Raw genomic sequence first — 12781 nt, 5'->3', positions numbered from 1 at the left:
AATCGTTCCTTCAAATCCACCCAAACATTACATGCGTTTTCCATGAAAACAATGGATTGAGCAATTGAAGGAGAAACCGAATTCACAAGCCAAGAATGAACAAGCATGTTACACCGATTACAAGCACGAAAAAGAGGATCGAATTCATCAAGAATTGGAGAAATTGATCCATTAACAAACTCAAATTTCATTTTCCCGCCCAAAGCTTTGCGCATTGAACGAGCTCAACAAAGATAATTTGATCCGTCAAGAACCGGAGAAACAGTAACTGAAGAAGGACCATCGCTTGGATGAACAAAATAAGGACTTGACTGATCGGTAGGATCCTCAAAGGTAGAAGAAGTACCAGCATCTTTGTTGCGTGGCGCCATTGATGAAGAGCTTGAAAAGCTTGTGGAAAAAACGTGTTCAGATCTGAAGGCTCAATGATACCATATTGAGAAGATGAACTTGGTTGAAAAGAGAGAAGTAAAAGAGAGAAAAATGTGAAAAGTGAATGATTATTTTCATTAACTTGTAATGGAAGCTACAACATCCTTATATAGAGTTTACAAGTGAAGCTGTAATATAAGCTACCATGTACTAATCTACACTAGATAGTAACTAACTTTATGACAGCTCATCAAATTAGTTATGAGTTCTAACTACTATGCAAACTAGTAACTTGTGTTGCAAGTTATTGAGACTTTGCTTGTTTCTACTTCTTCTTCATTGAGCAAGTGTGTTTCTATCTCTTTTATATTATCTTTCAACACAAAACTACCCTGCTATAGCAAATAAATGTTGTAATATTTTGGTCACCTCTTAAGGCTTAAGAGAATATTACAATTTTAATAGCATATAAATTGTTCCACTAACATCTATGAGTTGTGCACAGGAATCAATGGTTGAATGAGGGAAGAATTGTAAATATTTTCTTTCAGATGATTCTCAGGCTCATTGGGGACTATGAACTCCTCATCAGACTTAGTTTCTTGACTTCTTCCCCAGACAACAAGGTATAAGCCAGATATGATTAAGAAAGCTCCTATAATCCTGCACCTCAAAACTGAAAACAATAAGATATCTATAGCATAAGCAAATGCACCGGATAAAACATTAATTGCGCGTCGATCCCACATCAATGTCAACTCATTTGGGAGAAATTCGCTGAGGAAATTTAGGTCATCTTAGAGAAAAATTGTCACTAATTGCAAATGTGTATGAACTGATTATGGTAAATTAGCCTCCGTGAGACCTAAATTTCACTGACAAATCAGCGCCTTGTATGGTGGTATTGATGTGGGAACAATGTGAAGGGGCTGCATATGTGATTAACATGTCATGCCATAGTCCCTAACAGTAAAAGTTCATAGTGTGACTATTTTGACTGACACTTCACAATTTCAGCAAATTATTTGTCAATTAGCAAAGATCGAGACAATTTTCACCAACACTTAAAATTTTGATTATCAATTTTCATATTCACTCATATTTTTCCATGCTCAAAATTTTAAGGAAACAAATTGAAATTGAAGTTACTTGGATTATAAGAACATACCCTCCCAAGAAGAATTCTTCACCAAAAGCAATGGATGCTATCAAAGCTACAAGTAATGTCTGTAAGGGAAGATAAATTGAAGCAAGCACCGGTCCTCCTTTGCTAATAGTCCATATTTGTATTGCTGCTGCAAGCCCTGAAATCACCAGTCCCTGATACAAACCAGCCTATTCTGTCATCTTAATATATAGTTAAAATGAGTTCTATAGATGTCAAATTTAAAGTCACTAATCATGATTCCCTATTAAGGCTGCACTTGGAAAAGCTTATTTGAACTTTTCTTATGACATAAGCTCGTTCACAAGTGTTTGGAAGAGCACATGAAATTATCGTATGATATGTCCATAAACCGTTGTCAGGTTATGTAGAGTTTACCCCAATATTCTCTTCAATGATAAAAAAAGAACTTATACGTAAACTCTTGTATGATAAGTGCTTAATGAAGTAATTGAGATTGATTTACAAACCGAGTACAAAATACTGTAGGCCTCTTCAATGGAATTGAGCTGCCAAGCTTTGGGATTCTTCTCAAGAAATGCTGCAATTGTCCCAAACTGCACAATACCAAAGAAGCAAGTAAAAGCAGAAACTGTGAGTTGTGCTGAGTACTTTTTCAGAACAAATGCTTGCATCACAATCCAACCAGACCAACACAAACAATGACCAAAGAGAAGGATGCCACCCAAGTTCAAGTTTTTCCCATTGGCATCCTCAAATGCAGACAAGAAAATTTGTCCTTGATGTAGCGCTAAATGTGGAGCATAAATGGTAGGTCCCTTGTAAAGGGTAATGATTGAAGCTCCTCCAACAGAAGCAAGTACTCCAAGAACCTTAGCCATACCATTTATCCTATTTAAGTGCAAGCTCTCATATCTGCACTTCACATACATAATTGAACAAGTTTATCAATATATAATAAAAAAAGTCTTAACTTTAAGCTCTAAAGGTAAAGGGTTATAGCTTGCCTTAATATCACAGCCATGAGAAAGGTAAGGGCTGGAACAGAATTTTGCATAGCAGAAGCAAATGTTGGTGATGTGTTGTCCAAACCTAGAAGGTAAAATCCTTCTTTCATTGTTATTCTGTCAGAAGTAGCATTTGAAGTTACACAATCATGTTTTTTTAATTTAGTACATGTCTGAATTGACGGCGATTTGGTAGAATCATGGTGTACCACCGTGATTTTGACAAAAGTTACACTTTGTAGCTTCAATAAAATCCATTATACCGTAACTTTGTCAAACTTGTCAACAATCCAAACATGCACTCATTGATGAATAGAGTGGTTTCATGAAAAGAGAATGTACCCAACTAGTCCAAGTAGAAAAAATTGTATCAAACAATAACTGGTTATTTGTGGCCTGTCTTTCCTTACAAAGAGGAAAACATATAAAAACAAAGAACAAAAAAGTGAGATGATTGAACACTATAATCATTGGTTGCTATATAGTACTTATTTGCTATAGGAAAAGTATAAAGTACATGTATATACTTTTCTGTGAAATATGCAAGAGGGGCAAGAAGAATGAAAGCAGTGATGTTTCTATAGACAGGAAAAACAAGCTTGCTGACTCCTGTATTAAGTGCAATTCTGAGAAATATATGATTTCCTGCATGACAAAATTGTAAAAAAGTTAAAGCTATGTGAAGCTTAGCTCTTTCAGAAACCATATTGTTTTGAATTGTGTTTTGTTTTGCAGGTACTGTTGATATGGATCCACTTAGAGAAGTAGATGTTGACCAAGAGAAAATTGGGAAAATAATATCTGCTGAAAGATAGAGAGATCAGAGATCTATTCTAATTGTGGAAATTAAAATGATAAAAACAAAAAGACAAGTTTGATATGTTTTTTAAGGATTGTGTGTGATTATGAACTACTAGTATTATTGTCGTTATCTGATTGGATCTCAAATTTTTATATTCTATGATGTCTTTGGAAATAATACGCCTCTCCCGTTTTTTAAATTATATGGTTCTTGGTAAATCAAGAGAAGGTTGCTTCTCTGCCAAATTTACCTAGAATCCAATCATCATGCACTAAATCTAGCAATCATGGAGAAGAGAAGAAATGTTCAAAACCTTAACCAACACAAATGCTTTAATTTCACAGTTTTTCAAAACCAAACACTATCTTAAAAGATCTTTATTGGAAGCTCAATTGGGCCACAATCAAAACAACTAGGAATAGAGAAGCATACATTTGGAGTTCTTAATCATTAATTAGACTTGGAAAATGCTCGTGCATAAGCAATGTGTTTTTTTTTTCCTCCAAACAAACACAATTCATTTTATAAATTTTATCAATTAATCAATACATTCTAAACATTGAGGTAAATACCAAAAAAAAAAAATAGTGATTGGTCTAAGAAGTGGCCATCATAGCAAGCAAATGAGCAACCATATTCATTTGTTTTCCAATAAACCTCACCACTTAGTTTGAATTAGGAGATAAAAGATCCAAGTGTATGACTATAAACATAAATATAGGTCTAACATCCGAGTTTGGGAAAACCTTAATTCTTTTTTTTACACATCTTTATCAAGATATGCAAACCTCAATCAAAATAGTTGTATGTGATTATAATTTTGATGATCAATTTACCTCTTAACTCTATACCTAAAACTCACACAACTTACATATTATCCATCAACAAATTATTTTACATGATATTCTTACCGATTAACATTCTTACCAACAAATGATTTTAAGTGTAAAAATTATCTTTAGTAGCAAAAACTAGAAAACAATATTTTTTTGAAGGGTGCTAGAAATCATCAATTATAACGCCTAAAAAAACCTCATACAAAATCAAAAACAATTTTAATCCAAAAGATAGATGCACCTTATGAACCACTTTCCATGGTATCATGTCTAATACTCCCTCCGTTTCAAAATGAGTGTCACTTTAGCCAAAAAAATTTGTTTCAAAATGAATGTCGCTTTACATTTCCAATGCAACTTTAATTTTTTTCTTCCAACTTTACCCTCTCAAACCTTTCTCTCACACAATTTTCAATGCAACTTTAAGTTTGTCTTTTTCTAATAAAGTAAGGATAGTTTAGTAAAAGCGTTGTATCCAATGATTATTTCATTCTATTTCTTAATATGTGTGCCAAAGTCTAAAACGACACTCATTTTGAAACGGAGGGAGTACTAGCTAGTATAGTATTTTGTGCGACCAAAACAAAAGAGAGAGTTTTGATTTTGATCCTATGAATGTCCCACAAAAACACATACATAAACAAAAGAAGAATATACCCACTAAGTCAAGAAGTGACTCTGTTTGTTCTGTTGAGTGTTTGTTTAAGCTGAGAAAGAAATCATGAGGAAGCGTGATTTGGCGATTCTTATGCTTTCCGCTTTCGCCATTTTCTTCTCTCTTCAGGTATTATTCTACCCTTTAACCCCTAATTCCACTCTCTTAAATTTCTCACTCTTAAACCCTAACCCCTTTTTTCTATTTCAATTCAATTCAATTCATTCAGCAAGATGGTGGTGTTTCATTCAAAGACGCGTGGATGCACCTTACCGATGAATATCCAATCAAATACGAAGCTGAACGCCTTCCGCCGCCTCTTGTCGCCGATCTCAACGGCGACGGCAAGAAAGAAGTTCTCGTTGCTACCCACGATGCCAAAATTCAGGTTCTTTCATTTCCCAATTTTTTATTCACTTATAAAATTCCATGCTTTATACAATTGGCCATTGTTTTTTTATTTCTTTTTCAGTAAACCATCAATGTAGTCGATAAACTATCACTCTCTCTTCAATTTTGTCTATAAATTTCATCAATTTAGTCCCTGCTATTAAGTGTATGTTTGGTTCTTGCGGATTTTGAATGAATTGATTGTGTAAAATTGATTCTGGCTAAAATTTAGTTTAAGGTAAAGTGATTTATGTTTTGATACATTCATGTAAAAGTGAATTGAATAGGTGAAAATCAATTCTAGAATTAGAAGCTACAATTTCTAGCTTCAAGTAGAATGTAGATAAATTCTACTCTACAAGAACCAAACATGCCAAAACCAATTATACACATCTACAATCAATTTTGTTTCGTCCAAAATTGGAACTAAACATACACAAATTAGGGACTATATTGATGGTACAAGTAATATAGTAGTAACTGGATTTTGTATTTATGGTGGGTGTCTTAGATTTTGGAGCCACATAGTAGGCGTGTTGATGAAGGATTCAGTGAGGCACGCGTGTTAGCGGAGGTGTCTCTGTTGCCTGACAAAGTGCGTGTCATGTCTGGGAGACGACCTGTTGCTATGGCCACTGGCTTTATTGACCGCCATAGAATTGGACAACCACATAAGCAGGTTTTGGTTGTAGTAACGTCAGGTTGGTTTGTAATGTGTTTTGATTCCAACCTCCAAAAGTTGTGGGAAAATAATTTGCAGGTATGATGTTTATGTTGTGCCGTGTTTCAGTTGATAGAATTTTCAGTTAAACATTTTGATTATCTTGTTATGTTTTAGTTTACCAACTGTTTAAGTGGTTGTTAACAGGAGGATTTTCCCCATAATGCTCATCACAGGGAAGTTTCAATATCTATAAGCAATTATACTCTCAAGCATGGAGATACAGGATTGATCATTGTTGGTGGGAGAATGGAAATGCAGCCTCATGTATGTGTCACTTTCCTTCTTGTTTTCTAGTTTGTTATTCTTTTTAGCAGAGTATGTGTGTCTGTGTTCTATCTGCGGATGGAAAAACTCAGAATTTAATGTCGATGCTGTTTACCATCTTTTATGAAAGCGAAAACTCTCAACTTCATGAGTAGCATAAGATTCTGGCTATCTTGTTTTCTTGGAAGTGATGAAAATGGAAGTTCCTGAGTAATTTTATTTGATAAAGTATGGTAGTAATGTAGGGGTTTAATGCTGCTTCTCGAATTTCTGAATTTTTTTTTTTTTTTATTCATTTTATGGTAATGATTTTGGAATTGTTTATCTCTAGTTTATCTTTGGAATTATTGGCATTATCCTCTAATCTGATGGTTATGTTGTAGCTTATGTTGATTGCTTTCCACTTTCAGATTTTTATGGACCCTTTTGAAGAAATGGGAATGGGAGCTAGATTTGCTGAGCAGCATCGAAGAAGTGCTACTGAAAAGGAGGTGTAAATACGTTTCTAGTTGATGCTAAATTTTATGCCCATCTTTTTACCATCTGCAGCATGCTAATTTTGGGTTAAACTTTGATACACTATTTGTTTTATTTACTTCACTTTAATTTTGGGTCTTCAAGGTTGACCTTATTTTATGCTCCTAAACAGTCAATTCAAATTCCTGTTCTGATATAAATAGAGAATATAAAAGTTCACCATGTCTTGGCATGATAAAGCCAATGAATAAAATCTGTGCACCTTGCAGTAAGTAGTCTATAAATCTGGACCTTCATGATTAGGTAGCTAAATAAACAGGAGACAGTTTCACTTGTTTTGTTTAGATTTTTCTTTATACAAAAAAATGTATCAGGTGATTTTAGTTTTCTTCCCATCTTAAGGTTGAAGACTTTAACAGTTTATTGTGTTTCTTTTCCTGGATAGGCTTCTGAAAACACCGGAACTGTGGATTTACGCCATTTTGCATTTTATGCATTTGCTGGTCGATCAGGTGTAGAACGATGGAGCAGAAAAACTGAGGTGGTGTTCTTTCTTTTTTTGTCCTCAGTGCGCTCTATTATTTGGGTGCTGTCAACATGCAAATATGAAACGATTATTTATTTTTAATTTAAAATGCATTTTCTTGTTTTTAAAAATAGTTGTCTTCTCTATCTGGAAATTCATTAGGTGATTAAGTGAACTTTCTCTATCGTCCCTCTCTGTACATAACTTTATTCAGTGAGTAGCAACTTAGTTCTAGACAGTATGTTTTGTCCTCTGCAACAAACATGAAAACTGAAGAAAAGTTATATAGTTAAGCTCACAAAGTTCAGATCATAATGAGTTAGAGCCTAAATGTCAATAATAGATTATAAATTATACCTTTGAAGATCTTGGAGTCTTGTTGTAAGCATCTGCACTTGGATTTTAACGCACTGGTGCACAAATATGTATTTTTTGAAAAGAAAATCCATCAAACAAATGGAACCACCTCCCTACCAGCATAAACTTTAGTCTTTTCTGTCTTTGGGTGGTAGTACCAGATAGATGTTTTACAGCTAACATAGCGGTCAAGTTTGATTGAATATGTGATTTATGCTAGTCCGACATTTATTTTGTTAAATGATATTGTGCATCCTTATCCTTTTTTTTCTTTCTAATTGCTAGTATTTTCATTTAATTGTATAGAACATCGAAGCAGCAGCTTCTTCAGACGCATCACAGTTAATTCCACAGCATAACTACAAACTTGATGTTCATGCTTTGAATAGACGTCAACCTGGAGAGGTACTTAGCTATAGCTGTTCAATTTAATCCTAAATTCCTAATGGTATATTGAATTGATGGAATATGGTAAATTGGAGTGGCATAAATTACCATTCCATCCTTTTTAAGCAGGGGAATCATTGCTTTTCTTTTTCATACATCCATTTTATTCTAATCTAGAAATTTGCATGTTGATTTTAACGTTCGCCCCTTTAGCTCAATGTACTGGTTTTGTTATATGTAAGTAATACCATAATTTCAGATTTATTACTTTTTCCATTCCTTTCCTCATCAATCTTAAGTAATACCGTGGACTAGATTCCTAGTCACATCTTTATGTTATTCACCTTTTCTCTTCAAACGATCAACCACTAAAACAAATATTTGTTTGTTAATATGGAGTTTACTATGAGAACTCTAGTATAACAGTACTCATCCAAATCTACTTGAGTAACTTGGTCAACTCCTTCCTTTGTGTGTGGAAATAGCAGCATGTGCACATAAAGGAGTGTTTCAGTCAAATTTAATATTATTGTGAAACCTTTGTATATGTTTATCCATATCTACCCAAAAGATAGCTTCCTGTGACATGTGAAATTATAGTTTGAATGCAGGGAATTCAGAGAATCAATCCTGGGAGTTATGCCACATCAATGGGTACACTCTATTTTCAACCTTGATTAACATTTGATACTAAAGTATAATCTCAAATGCCATAGTTAACTGATATTAGATACATGCACTCATCAGGATAGGAGAGAAGATACTTTATTGAAGTTGGTCCACTTCAAGCGGCATAAGAGGAAAACATTGAAGAAAACACCTGGAAAGACTATAAATTACCCTTTCGACAAGCCTGAGGAAAACCATCCACCAGGGAAGGACTCAACCAAAAAAATTTCAAACATAATTGGGAAAGCAGCAAATTTTGCTGGTTCAGCAAAATCCAAGAAGGTAATTAGAAACCATGTCATGCAACTGCTAACATTTCTTTCAATTGTTGACATAATGATAATTAGTTTTAAGATGGCTACAACTGGACAACTCAAAAATTCTTTTCCAAACACGATTTCAGCTACAAGCTTTTGTTGTCTCTATCCAGTAACAGAGCTGTCTGTTTACTTTCTAACTGCTGCATGTCCAATTTTTTGTTATGTGATCTAAATCTTTGTGTTGGTGATGTTCTCAGCACCTGCTGATTTTAATTCATTTTGGCTAAACCTATTTTGTTATGATAACTGTTGCTCAGCATTTTTAATTTTTTTTTTAACTAAGCACTGCTCAGATATCTCATGGTCAGATAAACCATCTCACTTGTTATATTTGTATTTGTTCGTAAAGATTTAAGTCTGGCTACATTTTTTATTTCTCCTCTAAATTTTTTGAATCCTGAATTTAGGGAGCCAAGATATTTTATGCTATAAAAATATTGATTAATAATGAATATGCAGTTCTCCCCATTGTCATGTTAATTTGGTAGATAGAAACTGTTAGGTTACCTAGCAGGAGCTGAGGATTTGTTAGTGGGCTCAAGTAAATGAGTGAGAGGCCCATTATTTGGAGGGTGTATGAACGTGGGAAGAAGAGAGGAGAGAAGGGACCAAGGGGGCTGCCTAGCTGGCAGTTAGTTAGTAGTGGAAGGAATATATGAGGAGGTAGCACGAGGGAATGATTAGTATGAGGAGGGATTGAATAACTTTCTTCTGAGGAGCTGTTGCTCTAGTTTATCCATCTTAGTTATTTCATTGCTATTCTAGTTTAGCCAGGCTTTGGGGGTATTTGGTTATCTACCTCGGAGAAGCTAGGTCCTAAAATGATGCAGTTGGAAGGTTCAATTGTGGGAGTCTCTATGTTGGTGATGATTTGCACAGTTTCATGTACTCCTGGTGTGGTTGAAGCGTTGGGGGTTGCCTTTGGATTCAACAGATACTGCTAGTGTGCATTTTTTTTTTTTGGGGTGGGGGTGGGTGGGTTCATATGGTGCAGATATTGGGCAAATGTGTGGTTGGCTTCTGCATATTGGCACTTATGCAGTATTGGATACATATTTATTGGGGTTAGGAGAGGTCATGCCAATAAGACTCTAATGCTTTAAATTGACGAGAATTTGCTTTTTTCACCTGTCACTGCCAACCATATGGGTTAAACTGGTAGATGTTTAGCGTGTTCAAGTACAAGCTGTGTTCCCACAGATGAAGTACTTCATGTTTGGGGAGTTTGATCGTTAAACTACCTAGTTGTTTGTTTAAATGAATTTTGAATTCCCTCTTCTAATAATTTTAGTGCTTCCAAATATTATAATGCATATAAAACAATTTGAGGATTATCGTGTTCTTAGGTTAAGGTACTTCATGAAACATGGCATGTGCGGTGTGCCAAAGCAATAACTTGGTCGAAAACTGTTTTTTTTCTACTGTATGTCTAAGCTTGTTAAATATACTTAATTGATGGTTTTTGTCATTAAAGTAATCTCTTTGCATACATTTTTATGTTCTCATGTTATTGCTTAATCGGAAAGGGGTTCTATAAATGTACGGCATTTTATGGGATTCCGAGAAGCCTTTTTCTTTTCTTTTTTTTACCAGGGTGGGGGGTTTGCACTATTTGTCATAATGTTTTTTCTTTTGGAATGCAGCATCCACCATACGTTCCCACCATAACCAACTATACTAAGGTTTGGTGGGTTCCTAATGTTGTCGTGGCTCATCTAAAGGAGGGGATAGAAGCCCTTCATTTGGCATCTGGTCGAACACTATGTAAGGTAAATATAAAGCCACTGATTAACTTGAAAATCGAAATAAAAAAAAAAAAGAGTTTGCAAGTAGTTGTACAACATTTGCTCCTGTGGTTGTAGATTTGTAGTATTAAACTGCACTGGTTTCAGCCAAAATCTTATTTAGCTGTCACGTTACTTTTGAAATTTTTTGTAGTCTGTGAAATGACACTTCTATTTATCTCAGCTTCACCTTCAGGAAGGTGGTCTACATGCTGATATTAATGGTGATGGAGTTCTGGATCATGTGCAGGTTCACTTTTTTTCCTTCACATTTTTTGATAAACAAACAAACCAGATCTTTATTAATTTAGCATGATAATTGATAACGTAATGGGGGATTTTCCTCTGCCTGATGTCTGAAAGATTTATCTAATCAGGCTGTTGGAGGAAATGGTGCTGAGCAAACTGTAGTTAGTGGGTCCATGGATGTTCTACGTCCTTGTTGGGCTGTTGCAACGTCTGGCGTACCAGTACGGGAACAACTCTTCAATGTATCTATTTGTCATTATACCCATTTTAACTTATTCCAACATGGAGAACTTTATAGAGGCTTCAACCGAGGTTCAGATATGTCTTCTTTGGAGGTAGCAACACCCATTCTCATTCCTAGAAGCGATGGTCACAAGCACAGGAAGGGAAGCCATGGGGACGTTATCTTCTTGACAAATCGGGGAGAGGTATGCTCTTGTTTTGTTTGACTAAATCTAGTTATGTAACATTTGATAGTTTGTTTGAGCACCAATCAAACTAACCTAGTTCATATTTATTTTTAACAAATTATTTCAAGTTACAACTAATATATTTTGGTGATATTTGTGAGATATTCTGTACCTTTATGCCGACTTTATAAAAATTGTTCATTGCAGATAACTGCGTACACTCCTGGTTTGCATGGTCATGATGCTGTTTGGCAGTGGCAACAATCAACTGGTGTCACATGGTCAAATCTACCTTCCCCAGCAGGGATGATGGAAGGTGGTTTGGTGATTCCCACACTAAAGCCTTTTCCTTTGCGGTTGCACGACAATCATGAGATGATCCTTGCAGCTGGAGAACAAGAGGCTGTGGTAATATCACCCGGAGGTAGCATATTGGCTACAATTGAACTCCCTGGTCCACCTACACATGTATTGATCCGTGAAGACTTCTCGAATGATGGGCTCACTGACCTTATTCTTGTCACCTCTTCCGGAGTGTATGGCTTTGTCCAGACCCGACAACCTGGTGCTCTCTTCTTCAGTGTGCTGATCGGCTGTCTCATAGTCGTGATGGGAATTATATTTGTTACCCAGCACATAAATTCCATGAAGGGGAAGCCTCGTCCATCATCTGGTCCTAGGTGAAATGCAGAACCTGAAATTTATACAAGATGAACTTTGCAGGCGCTTACAAATGAAGCAGAAGACAAAGCGATGTGCACATCCAACGGATCATCAAGATTGTTAAAAATGCATAGAATGTAAGGAGATTTTGTGGAGGTGTTGTACTGTCTACGACGGATGATTGTAAAAATTTTAGACAGAAGTGACAGAATGTCCTTCATGAGGGAAGCTTGATGACATTAATATAAGGAAACTATACTCTTAGCATATGTATCTGGCTGTTGTTTAGAAGAAGTTATACTGCACACACTTGACAATTGTCACCTGTTCAGAATTAGTTGATACGTGACAGTTGATGCATAACAGAAACTCACCTAGGTTTTTACTCTTTTCTCTACAAGGATTTTCTTTAGCCATTACACAATTCTTGAAAATACGACCATCGTTTGATTTGCTTCAGATTTTCTGTAGTTGTGTAAAACATTAAAATTAGCAACCAACTTGCACCAATCTGTCTTCTTGGTCGTTTTCACAATACACTTCTTAAAGTCAATTAATAAATGACTTCCTGTTTCCATCAAGTTACCAATGTGGCTGATCCCATCACGCATCAAGTGTTATGTACATAAACCATGTTAAGTCTTTGACATCACCTTGAGTGTTTTAGCTATTGCTTTTCCCCGTGCTTCAAGAAATGTTTCAAATAACACCATCTGAATGATTCAATTATGCATCATATAATATTGCAAACCTAAAAATTAAT

General features: G+C 35.3%; 2 protein-coding genes across 3 annotated transcripts; one reads left to right on the top strand and one right to left on the bottom strand.

The window, feature by feature from the left end:
* Nucleotides 1-484: 484 nt before the first annotated feature.
* LOC146920044 (protein WALLS ARE THIN 1-like) lies at nt 485-3386 on the bottom strand. 2 transcript variants are annotated; one of them, XM_085713436.1, is made up of 6 exons: nt 3033-3386; nt 2848-2910; nt 2506-2622; nt 2008-2413; nt 1541-1692; nt 485-1035 (listed from the first exon to the last, which is right to left on the bottom strand). In XM_085713436.1, exons 1-6 carry the CDS (start codon nt 3209-3211, stop codon nt 861-863), a joined length of 1092 nt encoding a protein of 363 aa, XP_085569562.1. In that variant the 5' UTR covers nt 3212-3386; the 3' UTR covers nt 485-860. The 2 variants fall into 2 exon arrangements, with proteins under 2 accessions (XP_085569562.1, XP_085569563.1); XM_085713437.1 differs by having other exon boundaries at nt 2848-2905; nt 3033-3381.
* Nucleotides 3387-4810: 1424 nt separating this feature from the next.
* Nucleotides 4811-12287, top strand: LOC146920043 (FG-GAP repeat-containing protein). Its single transcript, XM_085713435.1, has 13 exons — nt 4811-4927; nt 5028-5186; nt 5700-5948; nt 6057-6176; nt 6587-6667; nt 7099-7194; nt 7843-7941; nt 8524-8577; nt 8671-8874; nt 10556-10681; nt 10881-10946; nt 11074-11373; nt 11563-12287. The coding sequence occupies exons 1-13, from the start codon at nt 4865-4867 to the stop codon at nt 12037-12039; spliced, it is 2094 nt and encodes a 697-aa protein (XP_085569561.1). The 5' UTR covers nt 4811-4864; the 3' UTR covers nt 12040-12287.
* The last annotated feature ends 494 nt before the right edge of the window (nt 12288-12781 follow it).

This window comes from Medicago sativa, chromosome 5 (assembly GCF_051527215.1).
Source record: "Medicago sativa cultivar Bolivia chromosome 5, Bolivia_mono, whole genome shotgun sequence".
NCBI classification, from domain to species: domain Eukaryota; kingdom Viridiplantae; phylum Streptophyta; class Magnoliopsida; order Fabales; family Fabaceae; genus Medicago; species Medicago sativa.
The sequence above is the reverse complement of the archived record's forward strand: the minus strand, read 5'-3'. Positions and strand labels throughout refer to the sequence as shown.

Bases quoted from the DNA above. Each gene is read 5' to 3' on its own strand.
- LOC146920044 (XM_085713436.1), bottom strand. From the start codon at position 3,211: ATGGTTTCTGAAAGAGCTAAGCTTCACATAGCTTTAACTTTTTTACAA. The intron at 2,623-2,847 runs GTACATTCTCTT...TACTTCTGACAG, and splicing joins TTTCTACTTGGACTAGTTGG to AATAACAATGAAAGAAGGAT. The intron at 1,693-2,007 runs GTTTGTAAATCA...GGTTTGTATCAG, and splicing joins CCTACAGTATTTTGTACTCG to GGACTGGTGATTTCAGGGCT.
- LOC146920043 (XM_085713435.1), top strand. From the start codon at position 4,865: ATGAGGAAGCGTGATTTGGCGATTCTTATGCTTTCCGCTTTCGCCATT. The intron at 5,949-6,056 runs GTATGATGTTTA...GGTTGTTAACAG, and splicing joins TGTGGGAAAATAATTTGCAG to GAGGATTTTCCCCATAATGC. The intron at 10,947-11,073 runs GTTCACTTTTTT...TTATCTAATCAG, and splicing joins GAGTTCTGGATCATGTGCAG to GCTGTTGGAGGAAATGGTGC.